General features: G+C 44.0%; 1 protein-coding gene across 1 annotated transcript; it reads left to right on the top strand.

Moving 5' to 3' along the window:
* The first annotated feature begins 371 nt into the window (after positions 1–371).
* On the top strand, positions 372–15,686 carry pitpnc1b (phosphatidylinositol transfer protein cytoplasmic 1b). Its single transcript, XM_062399485.1, has 10 exons — positions 372–988; positions 4,802–4,950; positions 6,949–7,037; positions 7,288–7,295; positions 7,449–7,520; positions 8,738–8,830; positions 9,916–10,071; positions 11,210–11,273; positions 11,440–11,526; positions 13,917–15,686. The coding sequence occupies exons 1-10, from the start codon at positions 941–943 to the stop codon at positions 14,072–14,074; spliced, it is 924 nt and encodes a 307-aa protein (XP_062255469.1). The 5' UTR covers positions 372–940; the 3' UTR covers positions 14,075–15,686.
* Positions 15,687–18,659: the final 2,973 nt, after the last annotated feature.

Below are 18,659 nucleotides of genomic sequence, written 5' to 3'. Positions count from 1 at the left end.
AGCCATTCATATACCCGGAGTGCTGAGAGCTGGGGGGGGGGGGGGGGGGGGTGAGGCGGCCCGGGTGGGGAATGTGCTTCAGATTCAAAGACTGATGTTAACACACTGCTTAGCTAGTGTACAGAGATGATAGACGATGTTATTACTGAAAATAGCGGCGGCGGCGATAAGAGCAGAAAGAACATATAAAAATCAGAAAGGGGGGGGGGGGGGAGTGGGGGACGGACACAGGTGAGGAGGTAGTAAAGCGCAGTGGGCGGGGAGTGGGAGCTTTAGGTGGGAGGGAGAGAAATAGGAGATAAGAAGGGAGCAGGCGGAGGACTTGGTGAGGAACTGAAAGCAGAGGAGAGCGGCTGAGGGGAAAGGGAGGAGCACCAAGCAGACAGCAGGGTTACACATGAGAAGTCTCAGAAGGAATTAAAACTGAGCACAGGGAGGGAGCAGAGGAGGGCAGGAACAGGTAAAGTTGGTCGGGGTAGGTTTCAGTCTTACACATCCCGACTAATTGCCAGGTTTTCGTTTCCTCGGCGTGGTGAGAGAAAACAAACAGAAGGCAAGAAAGTCAGCAAACAAAAAGAAACCACGGGACTAGAAAGCAGAAGTGACAAGGCGAGGGGGGGGGGGAGGCAGCGGTTGAACGGTCACACATAAAGTGAGGAAGAGAGAGAGAAGAAGGAGGGACGAGGAGGGTGAGCAGTGCAGCGTGCAGTGGTAGCGTAAGAAAACAAGAGGAGACTCATTGACAGGCAGGACGGACTTAAAGCCACGGACTGCTGACATCGGCAAAAACAAAGGAAGAGGAGCATCAGGGAAGAGGTCACTGGCGTCCAGCAGCGGTGGAGCTCGCCTGTGGGCGTCTGCTATGCAACCGAGACAAGGGAGATAGACAGATTCAAGCTCAGGCAAAGTTCAGCCAGGCAGACCTCACTCTAACAGTACCATGTTGGTGAAAGAGTACCGCATATGTATGCCACTGACTGTGGATGAGGTAAGTGTGTTTGTCTTTCCCACACACACACACACACACACACATACACACACACACACACACAAACACTGCCCTCCAACGAGTTTAATTTCAAAAACAAAAGAGTGGGCTCTTATTTAAAAATGTTCCTGTCAACTCGTAATCTTAAAAGTGTAAATGCGCTGATAAGAAAACTGCAAACAGAGCGCACAGACCTCCCGCGGCTGCTCTGTGGGAGCTTTGGCACGTCGGGTGGCGTGGCACGTTCAGCACCGACACGCTCTGCCAACGTGACGCCGCCGACGCACAACACCTGGCCAGCAGCATCATAGCGCTGCTGTTGTGTCTAAATTATCTCCCCATCTGTCTGCCTCCCTGCTCCCCTCGCTTTCTTTAGCACTCCCCCGCGGCAAACACGAACTAGTCGGACTGGTTACAGCTTTCCAAGATCCAAAACTCAAACAAAAGGCATTTGGCCCGCAGGCTAATAATCAAAGGAGAACCCGTTAGAGGAAAGGGGCGGGGTGGACGAGGGAGTTTAATGCGACGCAGTGTCCTTCACAACCAATGTCATCATCGGCTCCTGTACCCGCCCCCCACCCCACGATTTGATTGTACCCGTTGCCACAGCTGTGACAGTGACAAATAGCCGTCCAGAATAGGATTTACAGTGTCGCTACAGGACACACAAACTTCTGAGCTTGCAGCAAATCCTCTTTTCGCCAGAGTGTAATGTAAGTTTAAGTGCAGCCCTTCTTTTGGAGACGGTATCAGGTCGTTGGCAATTTACCTGAACCCGAGCCATTCACAATCTCTTAGCGCTTGCTCAATTTGAAGAGGAAGCAGTATGGATTTTCAAGTGTGAAACAGTCAGCATAGTAACACAATGCAGCTGCACCGCCTTGAGCAATGCCCAGTATCGTATTCTACCGTGGGAAAAGCTGGGGTTGACTCAAGACATGCTCATGCTCAAGTGTCCTGAAGCAAGGCACTTAGTCTATACCCCCACTTGTTTTTGTATGTGTTCAGACCTGCAAACATTCCAATGCTGGAAAAAACGGCCTCTAAACTTCCATCTTGTCAGGGGACGCATCCTCAGGTCGAGGCGTCAACGTCGTCTTATTGTGCATTGCATGTCCGACACTAATTCCATCACTTACTCTGCAGACAAAACTTTTAGGCTGCCTATAAAAGTACTCTATGAAGCTGTTAGGGTATAAATGTCTACCTAAGTGTCAGTAAATGTAATGCGAGAGGCGGTGCCATAGACCTGCCATCAACCACCGGGGGTTGATGAAGTGTTTGCAAGGATGTGGAAGAGAAATCAACATCACTTAGCTCCCAAGCAACCGACAGATGGATCGGCAGCATCCTCCAGACTCAGCCGCCTTGGAAGTTCTCAAGTTGTATTTCTTTAATGCCGTGAATAAAAGGGGATTTAATTATTCCAGGAGGAAAAATGTCAACGTGAAGGCAGGTCCCTACAATATCATCTAAATAATAAAATACAGGTTTGCATATATTCTTTTAAAGCAGGACACACTTAAACCATCAGGGGTCATATAATGACTGAAGTGGAGATAATTCATGCGTAGCTCGGGGGTTTATAAATACACTTGTGTGCGGAGGCTCAGACTTTTGGGAGATATTGTTGAGTCAACAGCTTCACATCAAGATTAAGAAAACAGAAGTCAATATAGGAACAAGGAATTGTCTGAGTCACTGAGAAAGTGAAAGAAACTGCAGCAGTGTCTGAATAAATGTCAAAAAGTCACATTAAATCCATTTTGATTCAGTATTGTAGAGCAACTTTCAATGTGTTTTTATAGGTGCTGTAAATCACCACTTTAAAAAGGGAATAAGATGTTGGTTATTATTTACGCAGAGGGATAAATTTCACGTTTATGAGGCGACTACACAGTCAAACACTAGTAAGTACAAGGTTTTTTTTATTGGTTTGGCAAAAAGGACCTCATTTCCATTGTCAGTGCACAGATAGTGTTAAATAACAAACTCAAGTTTTTTCCTTATCACAAATTTAAATTTTTTGTTTTAAACTTTATTTCGTTTGTTGTTGTATAGTATCATAAATGCGTTCATTCACACATGCTGTCACACCCCAGCCCGAGGCAGTGATGAGTTACGAGTTTGTGACAATCTCACAGCTCGTAAACCGATCAGCGACTTTCGTTTCTTTTCTTTTTATTTATTTTTAGAGACAGTAGTAGAAGAATAAACAACAGGAACACTGTGGAGTCTCTCATCACATCTCTCATCACAGACTCTCCGAGAACATTATGGTGACTTAGGGACAGATAAGTGCTCTTGCAGCTTCCAGCTTAAGATTTGTTTTTCCGCAAAGTGAAAGGAGATTCACAACCTGTGTGGGAGGAAGTCATTAATGTGTAGTCTGTTAGTCTAAAGACGGTGTAAAAGCACCCATCGCTATGATTAATTAAGTCCCATGAATACGCAATAAGTAAATATTGAATGTTGACGTTCCCCAGTAATTGGAACAAGAAGGAGGAGTGTCACACGCTGTCAGCAGAGTAGGGTGAAGAATGGCAAACTGATGTGTGCCCTCCTCTTTCTCTTTGCCGCCCCATCTCGCTCTGTTTCTACTTTTAATTAAAATAATGCTTTAGTGGCCCACACATTTATATAGGGCAGGGAAATGAATTGCATTGTGGTGGCCACAGTCGAACAGTTGAGTTGTACCGGTTGATATGGAATTAGGACAAACAAAATACGGTAGTGAGAGGTGACTGTAGAATCTATTTTGTGATATTTTGTGAAAAAAGGCCAAACTGATTCTGTGAAGCTGAGCTCATTGAGGAGGTTCCTCCACATCTCTCCTCTCCAAATGTCAGGTCAAGGCAGTATAATTTACACAACCTAAATCCCCAACTGTGCCTTGAAGGGCGTTTCCAGTTCCCCTGGAATCCTTCTAAGAGGCGTCATTTACTTGAACACACCAGACCAACAAAACAATGAGGTTACATAACGACAGAACGAGACGCCTCCATTGAGTAATCATGTGTCAGTTCAGTCATCATATCAAGTTTCCAAAATGTCTGTGATTAGTCCCAACAATCCCTGGATAGAATGAAATCTGAATGGAAGGGAGCCCTTATTGGTCTGGGCTGGTTTCCAGACTACTTTGCAACCCATACAGTATCCGTAGCACAACTTCTATCCTCAGAAAAAAAACCTCCAATGAGGCAAAATAGGAGAATCTTGAGGAAAAGCAGCAAAAGAGGGGTCTGGTGACAGAAAAATATAAAAACAATGAGTCATGGTTGTGTGCAGACCTAAAAACCTTTAAAGGATCTCACTCATCCAGGTCCCGATATCTTCAGTTCTACGTGTGTATTTTTACAACTGCACTTGCACACACAAGTAAGTCCAGATGTCTATGTACATATGTATAACTATAACTTTTTTTAGGAATTTGTTAGAACTTTAGAATCTTTAACATTGTGAAAATGTCATTGATTTGGTTGAAAGAAAATAAATCACTGATTTTCATGGGAATGCCTCGGTGTAGATATGAACTCACGGAGTTTCATTCTAGCTGCTTATGAATTACATTTTATTTTGTTAGAGTATATCTGAGTATAATAACTTAGATAAAACCATTTTAAAGTATCAGAGAAAATGAGACAGTATACCTGCTCACTTTGCAAACAATTGTGAATGAAACTAACAATTAACTCTAAACTCCTTAGTTCAGGTGGCCTCATTCAGAACCCACCTTTCTCTTCATATTTGCTCACAACCATAATGATTTCCTTTTCTCACTCCATCACCATTCTCGCCATTGTCACCCTCCAGTACAAGATCGGGCAGCTGTATATGATCAGCAAGCACTGCTGTGAGCAGAGCGGTGGGGGAGAAGGCGTGGAAGTGGTGAGAAATGAGTCAAACGTTCACCCTCAGCACGGCACGGGACAGGTGACCGAGAAGCGGATCTACCTCAGCAGGTACGGTGCACTCCGAAAAACGACTGGGTCCCTAATGACACAGCAACCTGAGCCTTGTCCTCGTGTTGTCAGCTCTGCCATTAGGATAACTGATTGACTTTGATCTTTGAGCTCTTGCTTCACTGTAAAACTTGACGTCCTGTAGGTGTAAGTTGCATGTATCACCACTGACAAGCAATAAAAACTGATTCCAGCGAAGCAACGCCCAGTTCTCAGTGATACCTGCCTTCATCTAAAGTCCGGGTGCATGACCTCGGTCTCAGACATGTTGAGGCCGGTGCTTTGGGATTACAGTGAACTGTTTTCGTTCCATGATCTCACCCTCCAGCAAACCATCCAGGTTCTGAAAGTGTTGAGTCTAGACTTCCAGCCAGCAAAAAAAAGTCCACGTCTTCCTGATGGTGGCATTAACTGGATGTGTTTTGAGGTTTGAGCCTCTGAATATTTCATTGTAGTGTTGAAATTGCATCAGTCTTCATTGTCAGACTATTTTCACTGAGACCAGTTGTAAAATAAACTTCCATACACTCAAATGATGGTAACAGCAACATTTAAACCTTAATTAATGTTTTATTACATATTATAATGTAGTAATAAGCAGGTAAAAGGCCATTTAACTGTGTATTCATGCAATACTTTGAAAGTTTGGAAAACACGTATTCACCTTGAAGCAGTGAGTTAGACGAGTGGATTGAAATCACACAAGGATGCATCAGTAGGCATTTACAGCCAGTTAGCTTAGCTTAGCATATTACTAACCTTGGCAAGCAGCTAGCCTGACTTTGTCCTGAGGTAATGACATATAAAGTATCTGGTTTGTTTAACCAAACCAAAATCCAATGTTTATAGACGGATATGCAGATTTTGTTTTATTTGGACTTAACCAGACCAACATTTTTCTTAATTTCCAGTCTTTTATGCTAAGCTACAGAAAGCTAACTGCCTGTAGCCTTATAGTTCACATGCAGAAATAATCTCGGAGGAACAATTTCCCAGGTAATATATATATGTTTTTATTATTTTGCCACGATTTTACTTATATTTTTGAATATATCTACTTTTAGAAAAACGTGTGTGTAACATGTGTCAATAGACAGTTTCTATTATCTGTATATACACAAATGAGATGTAAGAATTGGTAATTAACAGGGTTACTTTTAGTTTACTAACTATATGATAATGTGTCATAAACAATTAGGGGTTTAGTATAGGTTTAAAATGAAATTTTACCCAAGTGATTTCTAAATTTCCTTGAAGCAAAGAGATAATATTTTTCTAACGGAACTAAACACATCTACATATCGAAATCAGAGTAAACAGGGATCCGAGCGCAGTGACATATCTGAGGATATGACTGATGAGTCACAGGACTTTGAAGCTGCGTGTGACTAAAGGTTTCCTGTTTTTGTGCTGAAAGAATGTGTTTTGTTTGCTTAGCACTCAGCATGACAGTCCTTGTACCGGTGAGTGATGACCATAGTGGATGAAACCAGCCTGAAAAACGGAATTCTTGTCTAAGTCTAAATTCATTCCCTAACCCGCAGCTCACCTCACTCATTACCCTAACGTAACCTCAACTCTTATTCTAATCACCACCATAAACCGAAGACCTAATCCTAAAGTAAACTCTAAAAGAAGTTAAATGTTCTCACTGTGGAGGATTTTCCTAATCTTTCTGTGCTTGAGGGACATTTGGTTTACATTTGTTAAGATACACTAAAACACACACTCAAACACACACATAAGTAAAGTTGCTGCAGAATATAGTCGACCTCAATCATGTCCTGACATGTGACCTCAAAGTAACAGTAACAATTCATCACCACAGGTGTAATTGGAAATGAGTCATACAAATCAGCGCTATGCCGAGAGTGGCCTACAGGTAATCTGGCTATAAATGGCACAAGAACCACTTAGGAGCTCTGTGGCTACTTCCATGATCTCTCTCCCACTCTCGGACTCACGCTGCTCTCTCCTCTCTTCCTGTCTTGCTCTCAGTAAACTGCCTTCCTGGGTGCAAGCGTTTGTCCCGCGAATCTTCTACGTGACGGAAAAGGCCTGGAACTTCTACCCGTACACCATCACAGGTGCTTCTGTTTGTGTTGAACATCAGCTCGCTTTCACCCCCATGCATTATACACAACTTATTTACTTATAACAGCTGGTATCCAAGTTCCAATCAAATATTTATCACAGCGTATGCATGTATTCCCCTGTGGGAAGCATGTATGTGTGTTTTTGTGTGTGTGTGTGTGTGAGAGCAACTGTGTTCTCATGCATGTATGAGTAACTAATGCTCTTTCTCCCTGTCCATATTGAACGTCCCTGGTGCTGCAGAGTACTCAGTAAGTATTCTCACACATCATTTACTGTACACGAACACAACAGAGCTCATCTCTGTCCTCTATCAGTCGATCTAATCTGCTGCCTGCTTCCACACGCTCTATCTCACGCCCTCAACCATTTTCTCCCATTTTTTACCTCTCTTCACCCCGTAGCTATCGTTCCTCCCCAAGTTCAGCATCCGCATTGAGACGAGATTCGAGAACAACAACGGCGATAACGACAACGTGAGTATGACTGAGAGCAAGTGAGAGGTGAGAAAGATGGTGATTAGAGAAGATGGGGAGGAGAAAAACAGGGGAGAGAGAGAGAGGGAGAGGGAGATGGCAATTTTCTCTGTAGCACAAGGAAAATGTTCATCACATTGATGGGCCCATTACTAGGAAAACAAGAGAAGCACAAAATGCACTGTTGGCAGATCTATTACCCAGACATGCAACATGGTGATTGGGGCTGCAGTGTTGCACACACACACACACGCACACACACACACACACACACACACGCACACCCACGACAATGTCAGCTTATGCCTGGGTTGTGTTATCTGCGAAAAGAAGTAACAAGACCCAACATGTCACAATATGGAGTGGTGGACTTCAGCTTGTGTGAAAAAATGTCGTGCCTCTTGTTTCTTGTCACACGGTTACAGGTTACATGAGGTAATTCCAAACAAACACACGTTCATATGAAGTCGGGCGAAGTCCTCACCCGTCAGCTACAGCACCGTTTCTACTCGGATACTTTCTGTATAATTGTTAATACATGATTTATGATAGTAAGTATTTGTTCAGTGGATAAGAACACTGTGACAGGATGGTGCCCTGAGCACATTGTAAAAAAAGAACTCATCCAGCTAGGGCAACATATTCCATAAGAGGGAGTCAGACCCTGAGCAGACACGGACCAACAGGAGCGCCACAGGAGCGTGGCGGGGTATTATCTAACAGCAGGTTCTTCCCATTTGTTAGTTTTCAGCGCTGAAATGACTTCACAGGGGCTTTATGCACATATTTTTAAAAGTGCCATATCCCCTCTCTCCTTATTTTCTCCGTCATTGTCTCACGAGGAAAAGTGAATTCTGCTCCCATAACTCCTCCCCCCCCCCCCCCCCACTCTTTTAATATCCTTCATACATCCTCCTTTTTTTCTCCTCTACCCTCTCTGTCTGTTCTCTCCTCCCTTGCTCCAGTGTGATTTGCTCCGAGGGCCTCAGGGTGGGATATAGTGAGGGGTGTTATGGTGTGTGACCTTAGTTTCTACACAGTTACTCATCTACTCTCATCCAGCTCTCCACTGTGTGCCAGAGTATGCAGGGAGTCAAGTGTGTGTTTGTGTGTGTGTTTGTGTGTGTGTGTGTGTGTGTGTATGTGTGTGTGTCTGTGTGTGTGTCTGTGTCTGCTCTCATTATACTGTACGACCTCCCCCATCTGTTTGGATGCAGGTGTTTGGGGACACGCCGACCCCAGCGGAGAGTGTGAGTTTCCTGGATATCCTGAGTGACCCCATCCCTGAAAAGCACTACAAAGAGGAGGAGGTGCGCACAAACACACAATGTCACATACACACAAACATGAGCAGTTTATTAGGAACACTACAACAGTGGTGCAATGATTTCCCCCTGTCATAAAGGTGGAAGTATTCAGTTTTTATTGAAGCTGTTGATTTAACTGTGTGATAATTTTGACGGATGTGGTTTGTGGTGCTGTTGAACTGCACCTGATATAGATTGAGTGGACAAAATAATAGAAACACGCGACAATGCAACACAATTCAGAAGTTTCTTCATGTTTAGAGCAGTTTCATTTTTCAAGTATTACACTGAACACTGCCACATGAATATAATGTTTATTTGTCTTTGCAGTGTTCCATGATGAGGTTAAATAAGTGCCTAATTCAACTATTTGATACGTAGGACCACAGTCTTAGCATAAATCTTGACACAAAAGGAAAAAAAAACATAAAATGCCTCCATACTCCTGTGCTGTGATGCAGTTGTCTGTAAGTCAAGGCATTTGTTGCAAGTTAAGAGCTTAAATCTTCTCATCTACAAATGATTACACACAAATGATAATTCGCTTCTTTGCACGTGAAAGTGCATAAATCTGTTGAAACATCCACATCCCTCTTTTACACCTGCCTGTCTTCGTTCCTTTCTTTCCAAGGTTTTTACACTTCTTTACTGTCTGCGAGTCCTCAGAGACAAAGGTCGATTCCCAGGCCTGGGTGCACAGACTTGTGCAGACAAGCATACATAAACACAGACCATGCACAAAAACATATGCATGCACAGACTCACAAAAAGAAAGGCCAACACACCCATTTCATATTTAGCAACACTGTGAGAACATATAATCACAGAGACAAGCGTTTTCCAATCAGCTTTGGTCACAGATGCATTATGTGTTTTTATCATGCTTTCCTCTGATGGGATGTGCTGGGCAACAATCTGTTTGCACCTCCTCTCACATATTGTCACACTCATTTTCTCTCTCTCACACACACACTACAAATTCACTTACACACACACACATCCATAGCTCCCTCCGAAGATGCCTCACAGGACCCAAGTTTCTGCAGAGTCAGCAAGTAAGATATGGACCGGCTGTTTGCTCTGTGCAGGACCTGAGTCGCTGGCAGTCAAATAAAACTGGCAGAGGGCCTCTGGAGGAGAGCTGGAGAGACGACCACAAGCCCATCATGTGCTCCTACAAGAAGGTGCAGTGCAGCTTTGAGGTCTACGGCTTTCAGACCAGGACTGAGGAGTTCATACACAGAGTGAGACAGAGTTTTTTTCTTTTCCCATCATTCCTTTTCCCTATGCTGATGTCCTGAGGGTTGGATCAAGATAAGATCTGCAATTACAGTTACGAGCACCTACAGGTGTAGCACAACGTGGGAAAATTTGATTTTTAGAGCTAATTAGATTCCATAAAGGGCTCTGCTCCTTTTTGGAGAACTGATTTGTGCATGTTGTTTTCACCTGTACAGTCAAATGGAGTTCTCCGATGATCATGATTGTTGTTACCTCCGCCCAGGAGGTTTTATTTTCACCTACGTTTATTTCTTACCACAGACCTTTAAACCTGTGATGTGATTTTTCAACCTTTACGTAAAATTTCTGAGGGAATTATTAATGGGTCTGGATTTTCTTTAAATCACTTTTATTTAGAAACGTGTGGAATGTGGTGCAGATCCCCCCCCCCACCCACCCTTACTTTTTTTGGAAATTCAATGTGGTTTCATGAGGGAACTATTGGGCCTTGGTAGACATGCGCGTTTGAATATGCCATATGTTGCATTTAGACATAAAAATAATCATTACCACATAAATTTATAGAAAACAGTTAGCCTCAGGTGAGCTCTTCACTGCTTTCTATGCAGCCAACTATTTTGATATTGTATTGTTAGGAAATGGGCTGTAATGGTTTCCACCACGAAACAGTGAGCAGGCGTCTTTTTCTTACAGCTCAAAAAAAGCTAAGGTTTTCACATTTTCAGGTCAGAGGAATGAGTTAAATGCCCGTTGGGAAAAGAAAAAATAAATCACTTTCAAAACATTTGTTCTAAACAATGAAGCAAAGCAATGGAGCGTGAAGGAAAACTGAAAGCATTTAAAGGCAAGCTCGCTGTGCCCTTTTTTCCCACACTGTTAAAGCATGGCCATTGTTTATGGGAATGTCCTTTAGTTTCAGTATGTGCAAATAATACCGCTGAGATAAGTTCCAAGTAATGTGAAACAAGTCTCCATTTATCTCAACCACAATCTCATTCGTTCAAAGTAATTACACAGAAGTTTATCCAACGTTTTGACAATGACTTCCTGTGAACTGGTACCGATTGTGGTAATTTCCCACACATGACTGCTCACGTTTCAATGTCGTATGATTTAATTTTCTTTCTGGTTTGAATTCAGAACATCAGAGACATTCTTCTGGTCGGCCACAGGCAGGCGGTAGCATGGGTAGACGAATGGCACGGTGGGTCAGACACACACACACACACAATGCAGCTTTTAAACATTCAGAGCAGTGCGGTTGTGCAGTTTTTTTTTTTCTTCCTTTACCTTCAATATATACGCTGTAATATTTCATACTCTGCTCTGATGCTTTCAGTGTCTACATCTGTACCGTGCTTTTCCCACAGGGCTGAGTTTGGATGAGGTGAGAGAGTACGAGCAGATGATGCAGGAGAAGACCAACAGCAAAGTCAAATCCAGCCAGAACAACCCAGGTGAGACTGCAGCTCCTGACCTGCACTGTACTGCAATACCACAGAGGATACAAGGGGAGACAGAGGGGGAGAGGAGAGATAACACATCTGGAGGTGAGAGCGGTAAAGGTGGAGAGAGCAGAAGCAGAAGATGAGATTTGGCATGGAAGAAAAGCAGCAAGTTTGAAATGTATGTTTCTGCATTTCATGTGGACATAATAAGCAGGGAGGTCTACAGAGGAAACACTGCAATGCAAAAACACACCTAAAACACAGCTCACATATTGTAGACCCAGTGGCGATTCTAGAAAATGTTACATGGGGTGGCAGAAGGGTGGCAAGTTAAATTCAAGGGTGGCAAATCACACACAAAAAGTCAAGTCAAGTCAAGTATTTTTATTGTTGGAAACACACATGCCAGGTGTCTATATGTATTTATTTATACCAATCGCTAATGAAAACAGTTAACATATTTATAATTCGAAATTCGTCCCAGCCTTTATACCACATACACAATAGGGTCTATAGCATATAACCGAGTCATCCTCTCACATTTTAATGCAGCTGTATAGCGAGCTAGCTACTAGTCCTATCGACTTTTGCAAGCTAGCAATTAAATAAACGATTGGAATTACAACGGAATTGTCTATCACATATGACCACCCATCACATTTTCTTGATTCAAGTTTCAGCTGTACTGTACCTTTTTTCATCACTGCAAGCGTACAGTTGGCTTGTCTCCAGTTCTTTGGCTTTCAAACCGTTTCTGTCTTCATTTGAATGAAGCGGCAGATGCGCACGGTGAGAAGAGAGCAAATAGGATTCATGGACTCAACCATTTTACAGGGGAGGGGGGACATAAAGATTTTAGTTCTTAAACAAGTTACAAATGAGATCAACAGCTTCAGTAGCAAAAAATATAATACCATTCAATAAATGTATATTGGAGACACTTCTAACAACCTGGGTGGCAAGTGGGGTGGCAAGCATTTTTTTAGGGGTGGCAGCTGCCACCCCTTGCCACCCCGGTAGTTTCGCCACTGTGTAGACCATCAGGAATTTAGAGCTGAACAGGTCATTTCGTATTTATTTAGCCTGCCTGCAATGCTAACAGGCATTTCACAACACGAGGAGCCGAGTGGGGGGAGAGACAGAGGGTACATGCCCAGAAAAGGACGGCAGAAAGACAGATGTGTGGGGGGGGAGAGGATTGTGGGCTGCCTCATGAAGTGATAATGCCACTGCGTCGGTCTAATAAGCAGTGTAATGCAGCCACCTGCTGAACTGTCCCCCGCACCAAGCAGCCACTGCAGCAGTTAGCTGCAAATGTCAGCCCTGGCAGGGGTCTGTGTCCTGTGTGTGTGTGTGTGTGTGTGTGTGTGTGTGTGTGTGTGTGTGGGTGCGTGAGTGTGTGTGGGTGCGTGAGTGTGTGTGGGTGCTTTTGTGCTTGTGTGAGTGTTTGTTCACCCTGCCCCCTTCTGGTCGGTGTGGTGAACCTCAGCTGGATGTGAGCGATATCAAGGGTAGAATTGCCAATATGGCCTGTAGCATCTCTCCTCCCCCCACCCCCTTCTCGCTTTACCCCCCCCCCCTCTCTCTCTCCCGTGTGTGTGTGATGATGAGACATCAACCTGCAACGCATCTGCAGTCATTGCTCAACATGCTGCAGCTCACTGCGCTGCCCTGAGCCCCTACAGGCTGCACTCTGCTACTGCTTCCCTCTCCGCTCGGGCCCAGTACTAGTTTTTATTTTACATTGCATTACATTGAGCTGACGCTTTCATCCAAAGCCACTGAAAGTAAGTGCGTGAGGGTACAAACCCAGAACAGCAAGAGGCAAGTAAGTACAGTTTGCTTCAAAAGAGCCAAATTACAAGTGCTACATGTAAGTCCCATATAAGTTTAACAAAATATATATATAAAAAAAAGATATAAACACCAAAGTTGGCAGTGTCTTATTATACATCATCTTTCTAACCGAGGTGTTTTGGGAAGAGATGTGTCTCTAGTCTACGACTGAGGATGTTTAGACTTCCTGTTGTTAACGGAGAACTTGTTCCACCAATCTGGAGCCAGGACAGCAAACAGTCCTGATTTTATTATGTACTTCCTTTCATTTGTCAGCCATAATAAACGCAAATGGATGTCATTTACTCACATAAAGAGTCGCCTGTGTGAGTTGAATACCGATGAGGGGTTTAACTAATGTGAATCTGAGTGTACGACGCAGATCTTAAGTAGTCTTGAATAAATTAAAAACATAAACACAGTTCTCTCTCTGTCTCTCATCTCCGTCTCAATGTCTCTTGCTTTTCTTCCTTTTCTTTATAATTGTCATTTCTTTCAGAACTAAAACAATTGTCTTGTGAAAGCAAATAATATCCTTCTGTCCGTCTATCTATCTATCTCAGGGCCACCAGCAGCCTCTCGTCCTCCGTTCTCTCGCTCCATCTCGGTGACAGATGAGCGCTCCCTGAAGAAGATGGGAGTGAAGACTGTGTCCATGCCTGACCCGTCAGAGTCCTCAGTGCCACACTGCCCCATGCGCCTGCACTCCACCCCTGAATGATGCTACACACATGGCTACGCACACAGCTCCTCAAACACACACACACACACACACACACACACAGATCGAGCACTCTGTACAATTCAAACATACAGAAACCCACAGTCAGCACTTACCAGAGTCATGTTACTTCTCAAATACAAACAGTCGCAGAGAGGCATGATCCGTAAAGGACCAGCCCAACATTTGGGGTGAAGAGCTTGTTTGTTTAGATGAGCAGATCATTGCCACTTAATATAAACCTACAGCCAGCAACTGGTTAGCTTAGCTTAACAGGGGGGGAGACTGTCGCACAGCCATTGCATTGGCATCTCCACAACGCTGTGTCAGCATTAGAGGAGGGTCTGGCTGCAGCCATTATCATTCTGCTATAGGGGAAAAAACACTCTGGCTTGTTTTTATTCCTTGAAACCAATTACTCGCCTTCTTGGGGGGGGGGGGGGAGAGAGCTTATAAGCTCAGGATGGAGTAACAGTTGGAGCCCTTATAAGAAAATGGTTAATTCCCTGCAAGGAAGACGAAAAGGAAAAATCAGTAAACGACGTGCGATTGCCAATTGTTCTCAGAACTCGCCATCTTCAGTCAGTAGGTTTGCAGCTCAGTTTCTCAAACCAAGTACATGTTGGAAAATTTCACACAGAAACACAGCTGGTAAATCAGATTCATTCACACAGTATTCAGCAAACAGCACCTTTAAAACTCACAAATTAATACGAATCAATGAAATGCTTTACAGGGAGGGGGGGGCGGGGTGATGTGATGTACTGCATTTTTCTTATATCACTGTAAAACGACCAATTTTTTATAATCAGATCATGAAATATTATATGTAAATAAGTGATTTTTTTACATGTGGTGGTTGGTGGACGTCTGAACCATTTTTACAGAGCCAGTTTTGCAGTTTCTTTGAGATTGAATCAGCGCTTTTCCCAAAATTGCCTTTTGCAGTTCACAGGAATATGTATCCGCTCTTACGCACATCTTGCAGTTCTCATCACTTAATGTAAAAACCACATGAACACAACAGAGAAACTATTTCCCCCCCACGCCTTCTACAGTTGTCTTCCAGTCTTTCTCAATAATTTCCTCAGCCCTAGTGGAGCTCACCAGCCACCAGCAGGGCTCTCCGATTGTTTTCCCAGCGCCCAGCCTGTGGCCTACAGACAGATGCATAAGGAGTTTAATAGAGTGGATCTAATGAGAGAGAGCGGAGGAGAAGGGGGAGGCTGTCAATGCTATGGATCTGCTCCCCTCTCCACCTTAGCCAATAGGTCAGACCGGGGGTATTGACAGAGGGCGGCGAGGCGTTGTATTGGTTCCTTGATCGCTTAGCTGAGACCTGCAAATGGGTCAAGCCGGGACTAAACTTCAATTATGAGTCAATGATGTGAGCATTCTTAAGACGATTAGCTTTTTTCTGTATATGTATATTTAGAAGCTGTCAGGGATCAACAACTGCAACGCTGTAAGAAAATACTATTCCGATGCCTTATATGTGAAATATTCACTTTAAATGATGAGCCAAGACGAATCAAGTAGAATTTGTACATGAAAATTACCCTGTATATTCTTTTATAAATGATTTCTATCAATAAATACATTTGATTTTCAATGAGAAGATTCACTCGTGTCCTGATATCTGCAAAGTTAAGCGAAAAAATGGACTCGGCACAAACATTATCAGCCGTGTTGGATCGGTATTGACCTGTGACCATGGACCAGCTGCTGGCACGCCGGAGCCCTCACATGTAATCTACTCACCAATTTCACACTTGTGTGGCCAGTGGATCAGGCTCCGGCGGCAGCGGTCCTCTTGGTCCAACCTAATTTGGTTCCGTGGCTCATGGCAGTTTTTCCTCTCTGCAAGAGAATGGAAGAGAATAATGAATGTTTAACAGATGCGAGGTTGTGGCTTGGGCGTGTTTGCATGTCTGTTATCGTTTTATTGCTTTATTTTCCCCAGACATCAGGACAAAAGCCAAGGCTTGACGCAGAGGGGACCTGGAAGTGATTGACTGACAGCTGGAGTGGAATGGCACGCTAAGTAGCTGGAAGCTCAACAGGGCTTCTTTCACCCGCACAAATCAAGAGCCAGCATGACAATGTGTTTCAGCTTCCAGACAAGGGGGGGCTCGCCGACGTTCATTCACAAATTCATACATACATGAACGCAGAGCTCTTCCTCTCAGTGTCTCTTTCTACAGTCGCAGCAGGAGGATGAAAGAGCAAGAAATCAACACATCCAGCAGTGTTCACAAGCCGCCGACTGTACTGCATTAACAGTATCTCTTTTTCTTCCTCTCTCCCGTCACATCTTTCCTCTCGTCACTGCCGTTCCACTATTCCCCTCCACTGCTCCTCTCTTCTTTCAGTTCCCTCCGCTCACATTCCTGGATTTTTCCCCCTTCATCTGCTTTTTCTTTGGCTTCCTCTTTATCTGTGTGTCCTCATCTTCATTCCTCAAGAGGGCCTCTAAAGAAGATGTACTGTGTTCATTACACGGGAATGATCCCCACGGTACATTATCATAGATCCTGACCCGGTAGCGTTGAATCATCTATCATCTATTCCCAGTTTGCCCATCAGACCCCACAAATAGCACGGCAGAGGAAAGTCCTGATGCTCTCCAGAGCCACCTGCGCTGTGCTTTACAGTGTGCGGTCAGTGTCATGCAGAACTTTGAGCTGGACACAAGGGACGGAGACAGGACAGTGGAAAGACAGACGGGAACGAGGGATGGACAACTGGCCGAGGGATGAAGAAACAACAGGACAAAGAGCTGGAAGCGGTTTGTCCCGGTAAAGAACAAAAACAATGTGTGTGTGTCAACGTAACCCCCCCCCCCCTCCCTTAATGGCATCTTGCCCAACCACACTGATGTACGAGCCTCCTCTCCAGATCGATACTTACTCTCCATTCACCAGATGGACAGTAATGCAACGGCCTCATTTGTCTGACGATGTCTGTGTGCCTGCGTGTGTGTCTGTGTGCGTGCGTGTGTGTCTGTGTGCGTGCGTGTGTGTCTGTGTGCGTGCGTGTGTGTCTGTGGTGCGTGCGTGTGTGTCTGTGTGCGTGCGTGCGTGTCCGTGTGCGGTTTCATGTCTGCTGTTGATGTTTAACTCGGCCGTTTAAAGAGAGTGACCAATAAGCCGCATAGTTTAGCATGTCATAAACTGAACCGTTCATTGACATCAATCAACATTGACTTCATACATTCGTGTGTAAGTGTGAGTGTGTGTGTGTGTAGTTATAAAGCCCCCCCCCCCAGAATTAGTGAAGAGAATTAAAGGGCATAAATTTGCGTGTAAACATGATGAGATTGTGTAGTTATATTATTTCTGTCTTATATAGCATCTGGGTTATCTGTGTGTGTGTCTGGTTGTGTAACTGGTCAGTTACACAACCCTGACAGAATTAGGGAAGTGAAATTAAGGCTGACTCAGTGTTAATAAAGGTGATATTATACAAGTATTTACTTCCCATTGTGTTGTTATCTGTGTCTGATATGCCGTGTGTGTGTGTGTGTGTGTGTGTGCACGTGCACATGTGAGAATTCCCAGGAGTGTAATTCGTGTGTATGCCTAAACGGTGAGGCCGAGATGCTTGTGTTTCCTCATTACAGCGTCAGCAGCACAGTTTTTAGCCCACTCAACCACAGAAATGACTTCAAATCCTGTGTGTATTAAGCCTCACCAGTGGGAACCCAATTTGTAACCTCTGCCCAGTAATACGTTAACTGGACTTTATCTGGGGACAGGCAGAGTGTAAAATTCATACAGTATGTGAGAGAACTAATTGAACCAATTAAGAAAGTGAATATGGATTACCGTGGGGCCGCGAACACACTCGTACCCTCCGGAATAGAGTTGGAGACCACTGCTTTCAGGCGATAATGATTGTCACTGCAAATGGATGGCGGTGCGGGGGTCTCCGCGAGCCGCGAGACAACACTGGGCCGGCCGCGCGTTTCCACTGATGTGTTTTCATTTCCCAAGCAGCTGATCCCAGGGCTGCTATTCTGGGCTGTAATTAATTGCGTGCGGGTAAAGGAAAAGTCAAGGATGAGTGTAAAAAACTGTTCCTCGCCTTGTTCGCACAAACAAAAGGCAGAGCTCGGGTTTTTTGTGTTTTTTTCCGCACAAACACACATTTGCTAGAGGAAACAAAAAAGCAAACGAGTATAAACACGATGATGTGCAGAAAATTGCACAAAAAATTAGAGCCTTGGGTTCTTCATGCTTTAAATATCTTAATCAGCAAGCCCATAAAGCCTCCTGATTTTAATTGCCCCACCATGACTATTAATTACATAACAGCCTCTGCAGTCAGCCTGCCCATATGTTTGCTAATAGGAGAGGACGGATTAGAATTGTGAGTGAAAGGCATTTGAATACAATGCTTTCAATCGATCTACGAAGGTAGAATTGCATTTCCCCTGCAGGATGCACATGCAAACATTCCTTTTCCTTTCTCCCGAGCTTTAGAGTAAAACATAAATCAGAAGACATGTGAAAGAACGACGTGCCGTATCGTTGTAAAGAAGCTTCTTAAGACAAGATCACTCTAAAACAAGAGATACTTCACA

The sequence above is a fragment of the Platichthys flesus genome, chromosome 11 (assembly GCF_949316205.1).
Source record: "Platichthys flesus chromosome 11, fPlaFle2.1, whole genome shotgun sequence".
NCBI classification, from domain to species: Eukaryota; Metazoa; Chordata; class Actinopteri; order Pleuronectiformes; family Pleuronectidae; genus Platichthys; species Platichthys flesus.
Note: the sequence above shows the minus strand (reverse complement) of the source record. Positions and strands in the feature narration are given on the sequence as shown.

Coding starts and splice junctions, on each gene's coding strand:
- pitpnc1b (XM_062399485.1), top strand. CDS start 941: ATGTTGGTGAAAGAGTACCGCATATGTATGCCACTGACTGTGGATGAG. Junction 989..4,801: donor TGCCACTGACTGTGGATGAG/GTAAGTGTGTTT, acceptor GTCACCCTCCAG/TACAAGATCGGGCAGCTGTA. Junction 11,527..13,916: donor ATCCAGCCAGAACAACCCAG/GTGAGACTGCAG, acceptor TATCTATCTCAG/GGCCACCAGCAGCCTCTCGT.